At 36.4% G+C, this 15,936-nt stretch overlaps 1 protein-coding gene across 3 annotated transcripts in view; it reads right to left on the minus strand.

Moving 5' to 3' along the window:
* The window catches only part of AKAP11 (A-kinase anchoring protein 11), a 49,674-nt gene that overhangs the window by 16,300 nt on the left and 17,438 nt on the right, over positions 1 to 15,936 (minus strand). For all 3 annotated transcript variants that reach the window (XM_032294780.1, XM_032294781.1, XM_032294779.1), the window contains exons 3-7: positions 12,579 to 12,695; positions 9,436 to 9,483; positions 8,019 to 8,153; positions 6,412 to 6,676; positions 1,347 to 5,847 (exon numbers count right to left, since the gene is read on the minus strand). In XM_032294780.1, the coding sequence (XP_032150671.1) occupies positions 1,347 to 5,847; positions 6,412 to 6,676; positions 8,019 to 8,153; positions 9,436 to 9,483; positions 12,579 to 12,695 (5,066 nt within the window). The remainder of the gene's footprint in view (positions 1 to 1,346; positions 5,848 to 6,411; positions 6,677 to 8,018; positions 8,154 to 9,435; positions 9,484 to 12,578; positions 12,696 to 15,936) is intronic.

Genomic DNA, 15,936 nt, shown 5'->3' on the forward strand with positions numbered 1-15,936 from the left:
TCATGTGACTCGATTAAATTCCACCTCAACTTAAAGCATTTTCTCTTTCCAGAAGACTTACAAATATCATCCTGTCAACTAATAACACAAGTTGGTCCTGATGTCTTCTCAGGGACAAAGAATATTTAAAGTGAAAAACACTTAAGTTGTTATTATAGAATCCTGAGCAAGGCCAGGTGTGGTGGCTCATGCCTGTGATCCCAGCACTTTGGGAGCCTGAGGAGTGCAGATCACCTGAGGTTAGGAGTTCGAGACCAACCTGGCCAACTTGGTGAAACCCTTTCTCTACTAAAAATACAAAAATTAGCTGGGCATGGTGGTGGGCACCTGTAATCCCAGCTATTCAGGAGGCTGAGACATGAGAAACACTTGAACTCGGGAAGCAAAGGTTGCAGTGAGCTGAGATTGTGCCACTGCACTACAGCCTGGGCAACAGAGAAAGATTCCATCTCAAAAAAAGAATCACTGAACACAAGAGACAGCTACTAAAAAACAGGACACTGTAGGACTGTCAGAAAGGAATGTCCCTTAGACTGTGAACTGATCAAGAGAAATGCTGTTAAGTATATAAAGAATTTTCACTTTCTTCCCCAGGGCAGTTTGATTAAACCATGGTCTTTATAAGAAAACTTATTTTTGTGAATGAAGAAAGGTATACAAAAATTTAATCTCAGAATAGTAAACTAATATGGTAATACTCTATATTTGCTACAGAATAGTCTCCCTTTATTCATGGGGGATATGATCTTAGATGTCCAGTGGATGCCTGAAACTGCAGAGAGCATCAAGCCCTGTACATACTAGGTTTGTGGATCTGATAACTGAGGTGCCTTCTAAGTGACTAACAGGTGGACAGCACATGCAGTGTGGACACACTGGACAAAGGGGTAACTCACATCGTGAGTGAGACGGCATGAGACTTCATCACACTACTCAGAACATGCAACTTAAAACTTATGAATCATTTACTTCTGGAATTTTCCATTTAATATTTTCAGATTGAGGAAAGCAAAACTGAGAATAAGAGGGGACTACTATATAAAATTCTCCAGCTATTTAATTCAACTTTACCTACTTCATAGCTCTATGAACTTGGACAAGGTGGTTATCTTCTCCAACCCTCATCTTCCAACTATGTAAATGGATAACACCTTCCCTCAAAAGGGATCAGGAGACCAAAATATATACAAGTCATGTGCAGGATATGAAACAATACATAAACGCAATAGGGAAAATTTTTGTTTATGTAGGGTTAAAAATAATAACTTTCTGAACAGGACCTAAGACACAGGATCACATTTAACTTTTCATTTATTGTTAATGACCAAAAGAAATGTGAAACTCACCTGCTAACAGCATGTCCAACATTTGTGACAGCTGCTGTCATGATTTCTGTTGCAAGGCTTTCAGCAAAGCTGGCACCCTCCTGTCCGATCCCACTGTCGGCTGCCAGGCTAGTACTGCTCAGCTCTCGCTCAGCTTTTTCAATGGCTTCAGCAACTATCTTCTCAGCGAGCACTGCCTTTTTATCAAGATTTACATGAATCTGAGGGACATCGAGATGAAAAATCCTAGATTTCGGAGAGCAGCTGCTAAATTTTGGATTCGAAGCTAGCTTACTACTAGGGAGAGAACCCTGTCTGAAAAAGTGCTGAGATGAATTTCCAGTGCAATTGTGAAGTTCTTTAAGGTCACAATATCTGCAAGTTTGACCTATAAGAGGTGACAACTTTTCTGCATAAGTGACGCCGTCTGCTGATTTTGTGGTCTCAGACACTTGGAACACTGTAGATCCCAGAGTTAGCTCTAGAGTGTCATCCACTACTTTTTTGGCGTACTGTTCTATAGCTTGAACAACATTCTCTCCACAAGCATATCCATTTAAGCTGCCAGTGCTGTGGTAAAACCTGTGATTTCGTGAGGGAGGCTGAAGAGACTTAGGCAATTCTGGTTTAACATGACACTCGTTATCTCCTTCACATCCAGATTTTTCAAACAAGCAAGAATCTGTTAAGGATTTTGGTAGGCCAACTAGAGAGGCTGTCAGCTCTTCTGTAGCATCTTTTGTTATGCTGTGAGCAAGAGAAGTTGAAAAAGTATACAGTTCAGAGCACTCATTTCTACATGGATCCTGGGTCCTTTCGAAAGGTTGATTTTTGCAAAAGTAACCTTCATTTCTTTTACTTTGTCTTTTTTTATCTGCTTCTTGGTGATGCTCTTTATTTGAAAACATTAATAGTTCCTTGTTTGCTTTCACTTGTGAGCTTGGCACAGGGAACATTCTTGAGTTGCACTTCACTTTGGTTGTCTTAGCTGCTTCCTGTAATCCTGATTTAACAGATCGGTAGGCAAGTCGATTTGCATACTGATCCATTATCAACTCACTATTACCACCTTCCTGTTTTAGTATCTGGATAATGTGACCTGCATATTCATCTGTCACACTTTCACAGCTGGGATACTTATATGTGAGACCTGACATACAAGAACTTGGTGGTAATGAAAGAATAAACGGATCCACTTCTCTTGGGTGTGCTACCACCTCCAAATCTAACTTCTCTTCTACTTTATAATCTTGGTCACCATCAACATAACAACTATTCTTCTTTTGCTTGAAAAGCATACAACTTCGGACTTTTGTGATTTTCTCAGCTTCTGTAATGACTTCTGCTGCCATATCACCTGCAAAATTGCATAATATTTTCAAATTTTCATCTGAGGGATTTAAAAAAGTAGGCGAGATACTTCTATGACTTTGCACATTTAAGCAAGGGCTTTTAACCTTGGGTTCTTGAATTATTTTACTATCTAAATGGGAAGCTGCCATTTCAGTTGCAAGAGAAAGGATGTGTGTAGCTAATGCTTCTGCAAACTGAACCTTCTTCCCCGAGTGCTCTGACTTCACATCCACTTCTGGGAGCTCTCCACTTTCACTACTCTCAACTTCTTCAGAAAGAGATCGCATGAGTTTCAACATGAACTCTTCTTTTTCTATGGTATTTTGTTCATTCTCAGACAAACTACCAACAGATGAGTTGTGCGGAGTAGACGGTGGTGTAGCAGGCGCAAACTCTTTGGCTAATTCTCCCTTGAGCTTTTTGGTTAACTTCTTGATATCCCATTCAGAACTAGCCTGGGATGGTACTAAAGGAGTTGACGGAGGAGTATCAGGTATTATATTTCTGTCCCTGACTTTCTGTTTATCTTCCACATGCAAACCATCTACACAGGTAAGTGCTGTAGATGAGAAAGTATGTGAATGAGGGAAGGTGTTTTCCTGTCCAAAAGACAAGGGCTCAAGTGATGTATTATTCAAGTTATGCTTTTTCAGTGTTTGATCCTTATCAAGTTCCTTCAAGTCAGGTTTCTGACCTGTCACAGCTGGACAAGATGGCAGCGTCTCTAGGGAAGATCCATGAGCCACAGAACCTTTACATTTTGTAACACAATCCTTTCCAGCTGAAAGTGAGCAGTGAGTTAAGTGATTGTGAGACTCAGAAAATTTGGGAGACTTTTCCAGTGTCAACTGTGATTCTTCTCCAGGAACAGGCAAGCCTTCCTTGTATACTGCATTTTTATCCACATTTGGGATCACTGATTTGCTTTTATCTATGGAATGTTTAATAATAGATTTAGATAACTGGTCAGCAAACATGTTCTTATTGCTGCTAGCTTCACTGCATTCCAGCACTGCTTGATCACAGTGGGAAAATGAAGGGGTTTTCCCCTTTACTGATTTAGTTAAATAATCTGTATGCTCATCAACCATTTTTGTAACTTCCAATGATGTCATTGACTGTAAAGTTTCATTTACTATTGTATGCACCATTGCTGCAGAAAAGTTGCTAATAATTGCAGGATCACTTCGTAATTTTGAGGAACTTTGCATTTCAATATCATCATTAGTTGGTTTAAAATCATTCTGGTTACCTGGATTGTGTTCTGAAGGTAAACAAATATTTCTGAGACAAGCCGCTTTTTCTTCTCTGTTTTTTGTGGCAATATGCACTTGGGCGGAATCACCATTTGAATTACTATCATCAGATGACGGAAGAGCCTTTGCCTGACATGCGGTAGATGAAATATGATATGGGAGAAGGGCACTTCCTGCCAAGGGCACTGGTATAGAAGTAACAATTCCAGAAGTACAAAACAAGGCCTGCTGCACTGTGAATTCCTTTTTATATTCCTGCACTGGTTTTGTCACCATAATTGCTTGATTGTGAAAAGACGGGGAAAATGTGATGGCCTGTGTCGATGGCACTACACTTTCTGCACTCACATACTTGATATTATCCGTAGAGACACTAACTGCTGCCTTTGTTGTAAAGGTCACATCAACTTGTGATAGCTCAATGAATGCTTCCTGTATTACAGATTCAGACAAATCTTTTGCATACGACTTCACTACTTTGTCTTCAAAGTCAAATGATCCACACTGTGGAGATGCAGGCGTTTGAGGATATGAAAACTGACACACTTCCATGATGCCTTCAAAAACAAGCTCTTCAGCAAGATCCGCAGCAAACCTAGCAACTGTGTTTGTGAATATCTGCTTCTTTACATACTGTAAATCTTTTAAGGCATTTGATAAAGCTTCACTCACCAAAAAGTTAGCCAGGCTACTAATGGCACGTTCTTTTAGTGAAAATGCACGCTGCATTCTCAGCTCATTAAATGCCATCTGAAAAACAGATGATGTCAATTTGATGGCTAAGTGGCACAATGCATTGGTACATGAAGAGACTCCTTTCTGTAAGTCTTTAAATGCACTGCCAAAACTTTTTTCCAAAAGATCTGCTGCAAATTTTTGAATGCTATCTTTAATCACTAAGGATTTATTTTTAGATTTATTTTTTTGATCGAGGTTTCCATGCTTAAAAGTTACAGTTTTATTTTCTCCATGTTTAATACTATCAATATTTGATAGAGCATTAGTATGCTGGGTACAAAGAACTGAGTCTAGTACTTCACATGAAATGCTATTTGCATAATCTTCATAGGTGTAATAAACAGAATCATGATTTTCAGGAATCCTATCTCCACCAATATCTGTTTGGCAAAAACATTCAGCTGGAGTACAGCCTCCAAGAGGACTAAAAGCAGAGGATCGAATAGGGCTAAATAAACCACTATCTTCCCCTGATGCCTTCACTGGGCGAGGAGAATCTGGAGCATCACACAGGTTACCATATGGAGATTCTGGTTTACGAGGAGTTGGCTTTCTAACATTAGCTGGGAGAGCTGGACGATCAAACTTGAATTTTTGAGGATTCATACATGATTTTCCATGTTTGTGCCCTTTCTTCTGCGAAGACTTCCTGATGACGGGATCTTTGTTAAACAGGCAAGTCTCTAAAGTTTGTTCTAGTTCATCAAACTGATCAAAACTATCAAAAAATTCACTTACTTCCGAGTCTGAATCTTCAATATCATCTTTCATCACAGGAATTTTAGGCAGCTCAAGTTTTGCTTTTAGGCTTTTTTGATATCCCTCTTCATCTAAGAAAATAACAGGACTTGGACTTGAACATTCTGATTCAGATGAGTAGGCAGGAGAAGGAGAAAAAAATGTTTTCTGTAAATCACTGTCTTTATCAGATGCATTGGATGACCTATAGAAACTCCTTTGGGTCCAAGGCTCTGAAATTGATGTTGTGACTGAAGTTTTCACAGAAGGCAGTTCTTTCTGTCCCAGAACATTCATTGAGGAAGCTGAGGATTTAGCCAATGACTTCTGCTGCCCAGAGCTAATGAGAATCTTTAAATCATGGGCTTCTAAATGATGACCAGTAACTGTCTGGGAAGCAGCATCACACTGGCTCCTTAGCACAGTAATGTTCATTCCTATAGGAAAAGAAAGAAATGAAAAATTATTCTTGAACAAAACTTTTCAGAAATTAATTTAAATCTATGGAATAAACTGACTTTAAGCATATAATATTCATGTGTGTCTTCTAAACTGTATTGTTTAACAGGAAGATTTACCCAAGTAACATTCTAAAGTAAATATACTTTTATATAATAATTTCAGTTTACTCTATGTCTAGGAATACCTGGTCTATGGAATGTTTTGCATGCTACCACGCACGTTAGAAAATTACTGTGGAGACTCTGTCAGCTAACTCTTCTGAAATTTGAACCTGGGAATGTTCCAGACACTTACTGACGTAACCAGTGCATGAACAGTACCAGCTAAATAAGAAAACCTGAAATAAGCAAAGCTGAAAACCAGGTAACAATGAACTTAAAAATCATAAGGAATTTCCTCAGGTAATCAGAAAAAAGGTCAAAAGGTTTAAATTGGATCAAATCTCAACATAAATTTCAATTGAACAAGTCAACCTTAAAATTTTCAAAACTGAAAAACTTAATTTCCTATTTTAGGGAAAAGTCTAACGAGAAACAAACCATTGTTATATAGCTTTGAAGTCTCTTCCTCTTCTAAGTGCTCAAAAGCAGTGACAAAGTCATCCTCTATGGATGACACAGACTGGTTAGTATCATCATCATCTTCATCAGTGGTCTCAAGTTGGTGCTTCTGATGCAAGAATGTGTCCAAGGTATACCTTATACCAGTAGCATATTTACTTAGGAGACCAAAGATAAAATCAATCCTAAGTCTTGGTAATGTATGTGACACTCTCATGACACAAAGCATTCCAGAACGATGACTCTTGGGAAAGATAAAAAAATAATGAAAAAACAATTTTAATTTCAAATACAAAACATATCATGAAGCCTAGATATAAGACAATCTCAGAGAAAAAACAAACAAGAAATTCATGCATCCTGAAAAGCTTCTTGGATTTGTAATGTTTACTTCTTCATTCTTTCTCTACATTTTTCACTTTCCAGTCCTTTTTTCTCCCATCTTGTTTTATCCAGGTATCCAAATTCTACCTAGCCTAGTCTCCTGAAATGTTATAAAACTTACTATCTATCCACTGCTTTGAGCAATTATGTTTTCCTGTACTACTGTACAGTCCTGTGATTTTCCTTAATCATTTGCCTCTCTCATTAACTGTATTATAAACTGTTTGGGGGCAGCAACCAGGTTCTATTTTCTTTTATTTTTAATCCCATTTTACTGTAGCTTCAAGCATGATGCCATCTTCCTTCCTATCATAATTTTTAAAAGTCCACTCCTTTTATTACAACTTACAATGTTTATAGCTTTAAAAATACAAGTCACCAGATTCCCCCCATACTATTTCTTTCCAGTAAATACTGATGAAATTATTTATTCAAAAAACTAGAAATCAAATATAACAGCTAATCACCTCTTATATCCTAGCAAATAAAGCAAAGTAAATATGAATAAAGAATATAACCAAGGAAACGAGAGAAGCAGCTCTAGTTTTGTTGGCAGACTTTATAAAGAACAACACGGCAGTTTTTTAAACCTAAAATAAGTAATTCAATTTTAAACTTACGAGTTCAATTGTATATGTCTTACCTCTTAGAATGCAAAGCATTTTCTCTGATGCATTATCAACAAAATCATACTTGGTAAAGAACTAAATGCTGCATACTATAAAACTAACCACCTATAAGAAATGGTAACATTTTTATTTATAAAGAACACATCATCAGATGTCCACTTTACATGGAATTTTTTTAAACCAGAAAATGAACTGAAGTACATTCTCTAAAACATAACATTTACATAAATTATTTGAAACTGCCCATAATAGGGACAAGTCACTATAGCTTACACAAAGGTATAAGTAAAGAAATCCAGAAATAATAAATTTTCAGAAAAAAATTAATGTATACTTGCATACCATCTACAGAACTTCACAGTTGAAAAATATAATTTATAAGATATGATCAAAATTACTGTATCCTTCAGAGATGTCAATGCTTCATGAGTTAATTTCTTATGAATCATGTCCTTGAGATACCATTTTAAAGAAAGAAATGTCATACAACCATTTGAAACTTTATTCGTCTTCATCAAATATACAGTAAAACTGGCCCTAAAAAACTCTTTAGAAATTATCTACAAAAGTTACCTGATTTAGAGGATCACTGCTTATATCTGATGGTTTATTTATATTCCTCATACAAATAATTTCATTTTCATTTAGACTGCAGAAGTGGAGTGAATTCAGAAGATCTGGAAGTTCCAAAGAAACTGCAGCTAAATCCTAATTAAAATAATAACAGTAAGTAACACTCTAGAGTAATACTTTTATTAAGGTTCCTATAATGTGGAACCTATCAAAAAATTATAAAGTCTACTACTAGTAAATTTCCTGGTTCATAAGAGTTAACATATATAGTTTATTATTCACAATATTTCAAAAATTGAAAAATAAAATATACTCATATTATTTAATACTGGCTATCCTTGTAGCCTTTCGAATGTATTAATATCAAGCTGTAGAAAAAATTTTACAGGGTACCTAACATATCCATGACAATTAAGCATTTAACAGTTTTTAGCAATGTTAACCAACATCCTTAACTTTATGAAATTTTTCATATAAAATTTTTTGTTAGAGAACGTACATCCTAAAAGCTTAAGTTTTAACTCTGTACAATATAATCAATTTTTCTGTCTTTCCTCTCCCAGGTATCGTATTAGACTTTAACTGAAATTTTATGAAGATTAAAGGAAAAGAAAATAGCTTTCATTTTTTCTTCTTGTTTGCCCTTTAAACGCAAATATTTTACCCAGCTAAAGAATTATTCAGGTCTTTGACCCTTTGTAGAGTACTTTCCTTTATAAACATGGTTTTATCAGTAACTCCTAAAGGTGAAGAAAAATATTAAAGAAATATCTTGGAACATTTCTCTTTCCAGCTATGTATGTTCTCAAGGATATATCCTCTCTTGTTCCTTCTGTCCAAACGTTTTCCTTCAAGCAACGCCACAATCAAAACATGCAGCAGAGTTTTTGTCCATAATCACCTGATACGCATTAATCAGAAATAACTAAAAAATGTTATTTCCTCCTCTATGAGGAGACACTTTACTGCCACAAAAGAAAATATGTAGAAATCACACATTTTTAAGAAGCAGCATGAGAGAAAAAGAAAAGCATGCCTATCACATCTACAGGAACTTCAACCACTGTTTATGTAACTGTGAAGCTTTGCTTTGCTGATCCCAATCTCAAACATCAGTTCCTCTGTTAATAATTGCCTAAATTAAACAGGCCAAATTTTTGAATTGGCTAATTGTTAATTTTTCAAATCTTACCTTTTAAGTTTAACTCAATCTTAACTACATGAGAATTTTTACTGTTAAGGGCAAAATTATGAAAGCTATAGAAATAAACAAACAAGTCATACATTCTATATTATGCACAGAATGGAGAAAAAGCCTGCAGTTTGCATCCTTCTCAGATAAATGATTTTTGTGGTCAAACCTAAAGCTGATTTCCATGACAAGAATGCTCAGTAAAAATACTAAAATTGACCATACCTGTATATGAGCAGCATCTGTCTCCTCATTAAAACCCAGAAACGTGACCTGAGTAAAGAACAAATAAATCTCCATTAATTTGAATTTTTAAATCTTTCAGACTGGTGACAGAGCTGAGAAACAGGAAAAAAGCAAAGCATTAAAATGCTGACTGCCTTAAAAAGGATTTTTTTCAAAGATGACCCCAAAATATTTTTCACCAAAGATTGGGCTCCAAAATGCAATTCTTGAACCTCATGATATCTCCCTCATTAGCAAGTTCAATCAATTCTAACCCCAAAACATATTTCAAATACAACCACTTCTCTCCATTCCCTGGCCACCCTTCTTACCTATACTACTACAATCCTCTCCCACCTGGCCCCATTACCATGCCACTTCCCTATCCAAACTCTTCCATGCTTCCCAGGGCAAAATCCTAAGTGGGGTTACCTAACACCTTCAGCCTTCTACCATTTTCACTTACACACGAGCCCCCTTTCTGTGTCTGAAACATACCCTGTACATTCCTGCCTAAGGACTTCACAGTTGTGCCCTCAATCTGGATCTCTCTTCCTTGCATGGTTACATGTGTGCTCCTCCTCATTCTTCAAATTTTGATGTAAGTGTTACCTCCTCAGAGAGGCCTTCCCAGGGTAGAGCCCAGAGGCTACTTCCTCATTGACTCTGTGATACCATCATTTATTTCCTTCAATATCCTTATGTAGAGATTACTCTGCAGAAGTTTATATAAACAGACTTTCTAAAGAGTATCTAATGTATGCAGAACTGTCACATTTTAAGTAAAAAGGACAAGTTACAGAAAAATGACTTACAGCATGCATACAATTTCAACCTTATTTTTAAAAACATATGTATGGAAAATAATCCTGAAGGCAATACACCAAACTATAAGCAGTGATTAACTCTGGATGATGGAGCTATTTTTTTCCCCACTCTTTTCCCCTCTGTGCTTTTTCCTAAGTCATAAGATGAATGATAGTCACTTTCTTTGTTCCACTTTCAGTATTTCTTATTTTTCTGCAAAGAATATATACTGACCAGGTGCAGCGGCTCATGTCTGTAATCCCAGCACTTTGGGGGTCTGAGGCGGACGAATCACTTTAGGCCAGGAGTTCGAGACCAGCCTGGCCAACATGGTGATATCTCGTCTTTACTAAAATATAAAAAATTAGCCAGGCAGGGTGGTACACAACTACAGTCCTCATTACTCAAGAGGCTGAGACAGCAGAATCATTTGAATCCTGGAGGTGGAGGCTGCAGTGAGCCGAGATCATGCCACTGCACTCCAGCCTGGGCAACAGAACAAGATTCTGTCTCAAAAAAAAAAAAAAAAAAAATACATACACATACTACTTTTATGACCTGAAAAAGTGTTATTTTTTACATTTACATTCCCTATGTATTTGGCATCATAGTAAGACATTTTTTCCCTTTGAAGACTGTTGTAAACTGTTCACTAAGCAAGCACTGTGGCTAAAAAAATATATACGTAAATGATAGCAATATTAATAATCAATTATCAAGAATCTGGGAAAAATAGTATTTTCAGAATATGTAGGAACACTGAATATATTTTCAGTCTATTTCTGATGATTTAAAAGCAAGTCAGAATCTTAAATTACTCTGAGATTTTTATTCTGATTAATTGTGGCTGTTACTTCACATAAGTGTTACAGTTAACTTCTAGGCATCTAGGTAAATTGTTAACCTCTAGGAGCCTGTCTCCTTATTTATAAAACTTAAGGCAATACAGCTTCCCTTCCACAGTTGTGAAGTTAACTGGATAACGTAGAGGAAAGTGCCTAGCACATAACAAGCACTCAATAACAAATAGACAGGCAAGTAACTAATTTCCTTCCTTTATTTGAAAAGCTACGCAGAGATTTGCACACCCTAAAGTGGGACAGAAATTCCATCTATTCTTTCAAGTTTCCTTTACTGAATACAGAAGAGAAAATAAATTGGCATAAGATTTTGAAAATGCCAGGGGAGTTTTATATTTCCCATTGGTCAAGAAAGGCCTCACCAGGGAATGTAGGCTTTTCCAAGCACTGCAAGCTATCCGAACTGGATAACTGCTGGAGGGCAGGGCAAAGGACATCATTTCATAGAAGATGGGCATATGTATTAGGTATGTTGTGTTCTGCCACTGTTTATTTGGAAAAAAGCAAGTAGATTAAGAGTGGCTTAGTTTTACTAAAGTAAAACGAAAAAGGTTAGCAAAGAAAATAGTGAAATTAAGCTGATACAAAAAGAAGGGGTTCAGGCAGCAGAACAGTACAGGCCTAAAACATATGCTCAACTTCCTATGAGATGACATCAAATAGATAATTTCTCAAGGAATATTAAATCATTCACCCAAAAGAAAATATATACAGTCCCCCACTTATGATGGTTGGACTTGTGATTTTTCAACTTTATGATAGATATATGAGGTCTTAAATACATTTTCAACTTAGATTATTTCTGATGAACAATGGATTTATCAGGATGTAACTCCATCATAAGTCCAGAAGCATCTATCTGTAACCACAATTTTATTAGAAACCTCATTTCAATAAAAAAAAAAAAAAGAAAAAATCTTACTCCTTTTATAGTAACAAATTGAAACAAAGATTTGAAACACTGAATGCAGCAGAGAAACAGGTGAGCAAGATATATTATCTTATCCTCAAGTAACAGAGTAAATATCTTAATTTCAAAGATAAATTTATCACTACTTTTTTATTTTTAAGCAAAGCACTGAATTTAAACATTCAAGAAAACAACCCCAAAAATCAGCATAAGAAACATTCATTTGTTTCAGAGTAGAAAAATTCATATTAAAGTACCAGTTACTGAATGTAGTAGGCATCATCTAATATAATGCTATATATCCAATTAGTACTCGGCATATAATTAAATAAGCTCATTTGTTTGAGTTCATTGTCAATTAAGAAAATTATTTTAGCCAGTATTTAAAACAGGTACTTCTTTTTTTTTTTTTCCCCCCTCTCCTGCCCATAAAGCAGGTACTTCTGATACATGTAAGAACACAGAGATATTAGGCATTTTAAAAATAGATCATACAGTCCTACATTCCAGTGCATGGAAATACATTGTGCATTATTAGGAAGGGGTTAGAAAGTAGTATATTAAACCTCAGTTAAATTGGCATGTTCATCCTGCTGTAAACAGTCCTCTGCTGTTACACTGCATAGTTCCTTCTTGCTCTGCAATAATGATTTTACAGACTGGAACACATCTTCACTGAAGCTCTGCAGGAGAAAAAAACAAAGATATTTTAAATTTACTTCATTCTAAGACAAGGGTAAGAGATCCTGGAGATGTTTTATATAGTCATTCATTCTCTAATTAATATTCACTGGCACCTTTTGATACCGGATGCAGAACTCAATTCCACTGAGAAGAAAAGCTCCATTCAGCTGAAAAGGTTTAGGTAGAGTCTCACATGCCCAAAATATACATTATGCCAGAGCCTGGGCATCAACTCACTAGAAGATCACGTGAGATCTCACACCAGGTTCATTTAGTCTTACCTTACAGTAAAACTTAACAGTTAACTGCATATCTGATTTCCAAGTCACTGGTAGAACAGAAGCAACAATTTATATGATTGAGTGAGATGATCTGGGTGCTATGGTAAGGTGCACAACAGTGATTACTCCCTTAACAAAGCTGAAGACAGAAAAATAAGACAGTAATCCAAAATAAGGTTATCTATGGATTTTAAGGAAGCTGTCTGATGAAAATGAGAGGGGATTCCAGATTTCAGGGTGAGATGTTTGTCACAAGTATAAGGAACAGAAGGAGGAAAAAGTTACATAAAGAAAATAATGAGTATTATAGTCGCACATAAACAGAACACTTATTTCCTTCTACCTTATCCCCCTTCCACTGACTTGTCAATCTGCTCTTCTATCAGAAATGTCCTTACTTCCCAGTCTTCCCCTGTAGAAACCCTACCCATCCCAAGACCTATGAAGACTTTTCCATTCCTTAGTCCTAATAAATCTCTCTCAAAGTTCCTGCTGTATATTGTGCATTAAGGTCATTTAATCCACATCAAAACATATTATAATTATTGGCCGGGCGCAATGGCTCACTTGCGTAATCTCAGCACTTTGGGAGGCTGAGGTGGATGGATCACTTGAGGTCAAGAGTTGGAAACCAGCCTAGCCAACATGGCGAAACCCTGTCTCTACTAAAAATACAAAAATTAGCCGGGCATGGTGACAGGCACCTGTAATCCCAGCTACTCAGGAGGCTGAGGAAGGGGAATCACTTGAACCTGGGAGGCAGAGGTTGCGGTGAGCTGAGAACATGTCACTGCACTCCAGCCTGGGCGACAGAGATTCCATCTCAAAAACAAAAACATATTATAATTAGTATACTCAGATATGCTTGTCTTTCCTACCCATTAAACCAAATATGGAAGTCACAGACTGTATTTCACTCACTTTGTTTCCCCATATTTCAGAAGCTCACACTAGATGAACTCAACAAACAGCTGCTAATCTTAGTAAATGGAAATCTTTAAGAGGTACAAATATGAACTGAAAGAATTTACAATAAAAAGCTGTATTGTTAAATTTAAATCTGACCTGTCAGTATGAATTCGTAATTCTCTGAATACATGTACTACCTTTTCCATTGAAAAGTCTTAGAAACAATGACCATCAGTAGCAATGAGCAAACCCAGCACCCAGCTTTTGGTCTCTAAATATCACCAATAAAAAGAACTAGAGTGCCCTAGGGAAATGGCTGGTTCCCGGTCTGAGGCTGAGAACCTATGAAGTGAGCCTGGAACATCTAGCTGTGCCAATGCAAAGAAACACTCAAAGACAAATAGGGTCACTTCAAAAAAAAAAAAAAAAACACAGAAGCCAGCTTGAAAGAATTCCCACTGGCCAAATTTGGGACAACTAGGAATCAAAAAGAATGAAAATGGTAATGAATTATGACTACCGTATTTTAAAAAAAATCTGTAAGTTCATTAAAAGAGAAAAAGTCAGAGGAGCTCTTTACCTAAAAATGCTGACTGGTATGGACAGAATGACAAATTCAGAAAATCCCATTTGAAAACTCCCAATGTAATTACTGATTTAGGAAAGGATTATCTATGTATCCTAAATCTACTGGGTTAAAAGTTGGGGAAAAGAACACTCATACTGTCTCAAAGGATCACCCTATAGTTTACTTATTAAGTGTATTAATCATAAAGAGATTATGCACATTTATATTGGAGACACCTGGTGGTTATTATCTTAACCACCTAGTCAAGCCTAACGTCAACAATATGGACTTCAGATCTGATAGACTGGAATGAACACAACATCACCCTTCAGGTGTTCCTGTTGAATGGAATTACAGGAAAAAACAGATGAACCCCAATATGAAAATATTCTATAAGACAACTGGCCTAGACTTTTCTGAAGATTTGCTGCATGAGAAAAGAATTTAGACTATTGGAATGGTCTAGAATGCAGAAAGCCCAAAAACAGTCTGTGAACCTTGACTGGATCCTAGAAGAGAGGGAAGGAAAAAGTTACAAGGATACTTGAGACACAGGGAAATCTGTGTTTGTAACACATGCTAGATGACATTACAGAATTAATGATTTTCTAAGAGGTGGCAATGATACTGACATACTTAGAGATGAAGTAATATAATGTCTGCAGCCTACTCTCATACAATTGCAAAAGGGAAATTGTGTGTGTGTGTGTGTGTGTTTGTGCGCGCACGCGCGCGTGGGTGTAGGTACACAGAGAGAGACAGAGGGTATGGCAAAATGTTAACAGACGGTGAATCTGAGTGAAGAATATATGAGGTGTTCATTGTACTAGGTTTTTTCTCCAACTTTTCTGTGGGCTTGAAAATATTCAATATCTTAAACAATTTTGTTTTCCTTAATGAATGGGGATTTTCACACTAATTTAGAAACAGGAAATTAAAACAGGAAAAAATATTGAAATCTGAACGTGAACTGTCAATATAAACTCATGACACTTTAAGTACAAAGGTAACTCCTAGTATCCAGATCTTGGTTTCTAAATACCAAGATATTCAGGGTTCTTTAAAAAAATAGCCAATTCTAGGCCTGAGGAAGGTAAAGTAGGTGAAACTGGTTGCCCTGTACCAAAAGGATACAAACAGAATTTAAAAGCAATCAAAGTTACAAGCCTGAGACAAAAAGATATGGACACCTACTTGGAGGGGATCTCAGGTATCAATTGAGCAACTTAAAATAAATAGAAGAGTGAATGAATAAATGACTCTAAAGAAATAAAGGTTATAATATATACAATTGCAAAAATCTGTAAGTCCAGAGCAATACAAGTAAGTGAATGAATGAGGGGAAATAAACTCACTTGCTACTATTGGCAGTAACTACGACACCATGTCATTAATCTGAAAACTGGTAATTAAAAGGCAGTTTCCCTGCCTCTGTAGGAGATATAGTTCATCTAAGGTGAACGAGGAAAGCCTTTCTTTAAG

This window comes from Sapajus apella, unplaced genomic scaffold (genome assembly GCF_009761245.1).
Source record: "Sapajus apella isolate SASKATOON/1434 unplaced genomic scaffold, GSC_monkey_1.0 scaffold32, whole genome shotgun sequence".
NCBI classification, from domain to species: domain Eukaryota; kingdom Metazoa; phylum Chordata; class Mammalia; order Primates; family Cebidae; genus Sapajus; species Sapajus apella.